This window comes from Etheostoma cragini, chromosome 5 (assembly GCF_013103735.1).
Source record: "Etheostoma cragini isolate CJK2018 chromosome 5, CSU_Ecrag_1.0, whole genome shotgun sequence".
NCBI lineage: Eukaryota > Metazoa > Chordata > Actinopteri > Perciformes > Percidae > Etheostoma > Etheostoma cragini.
In genome coordinates this window covers 29,606,641-29,607,740 of record NC_048411.1, presented here as the reverse complement: position 1 = coordinate 29,607,740, position 1,100 = coordinate 29,606,641, and the positions used below count along the sequence as shown (strand labels likewise).

At 40.5% G+C, this 1,100-nt stretch overlaps 1 protein-coding gene across 1 annotated transcript in view; it reads right to left on the bottom strand.

The window, feature by feature from the left end:
* nkx3-1 (NK3 homeobox 1) overlaps nucleotides 1–1,021 on the bottom strand; it is a 2,066-nt gene extending 1,045 nt beyond the window's left edge. Inside the window, exon 1 of the mRNA XM_034872311.1 lies at nucleotides 771–1,021. Within this exon, the coding sequence (XP_034728202.1) occupies nucleotides 771–957 (187 nt within the window). The 5' untranslated portion in view covers nucleotides 958–1,021. The remainder of the gene's footprint in view (nucleotides 1–770) is intronic.
* Between the last annotated feature and the right edge of the window lie 79 nt (nucleotides 1,022–1,100).

Below are 1,100 nucleotides of genomic sequence, written 5' to 3'. Positions count from 1 at the left end.
GGGATGTACTCTAAAGTATACTGACATAGTGCAATACAAAGTACACTGGGATGTACTCTAAAGTATACTGACATACTGAAATATAAAGTACATTGGGATGTACTCTAAAGTATACTGACATACTGCAATATAAAGTACACTGGGATGTACTCTAAAGTATACTGACATACTGAAATATAAAGTACACTGGGATGTCTTAATGATGTTTTTTAAGCTTTTTTGACACTTTCACCTCTTTGTATTTGCAATTTTAAAATATACATAATCACAATGTCCCCTAATTTTTGTGTGTACTCATTAATTTTCTTTTATTTGTAGTTCCATTTTTCTTTGATTTATTTATTTATTAATTCTTGAATACATTTGTTATGGTTCAAATATTTCTTTCATTCATCTATTTTATTTATTCCTCTTTCTACTTCCATCTTTCTTATTAGACCTACACTTTTCACGTTAATTCCATTCTGTGGATGAAGGATTAATAAGCACTGGCAATGGTCTGTTCTTTGCATCTTGCATTATTTACTTTTTTACTATTTTACGTATTTCTCTTTAGAGATTCCCATTAGTTTGATTGACACCTGTAATTGAAACATGTATTCCATAGCAACGGCAACTCACCTGTCTGATTTATTTCTCTTTACATTTCCCCTTTATATATTAACTCACATGGCCGCAGCTTTCCTGAGACCTCTAATTTCCGTATGGGTCCATATTTAGTAAATGAAAATATTTGTCCGTCCCCCCGCTGTAGAAACAGCTGATCTTACCCGTCTGATCCCTGGACGCCGTCCCCTGACGGCAGCGTTGCTCTGACGACTTCTGGGCTCCTTCCTCCCACTGGGTGCGTCTTTCCCTCTTGTGTGAACACCGTTTGTCGTTAGAACCTGTGCTGTCCTCCGGGGACAAGATGTCCTCTATGAGGAAGGAGGTCAGAGGTTTGACCGGGCCGGACATTTCCGTCCAGTTGTCCTCAAACCGGAGACAAACCTCTCAGAGGCTGCAGCAGCAGAGTGTCCTCACACACTCACACGGGCTGAGTTTATACCAGAGCCGGGACAGGACAGGGGTGGGACGGGGCAGGGGGCAGGACTGGGGCG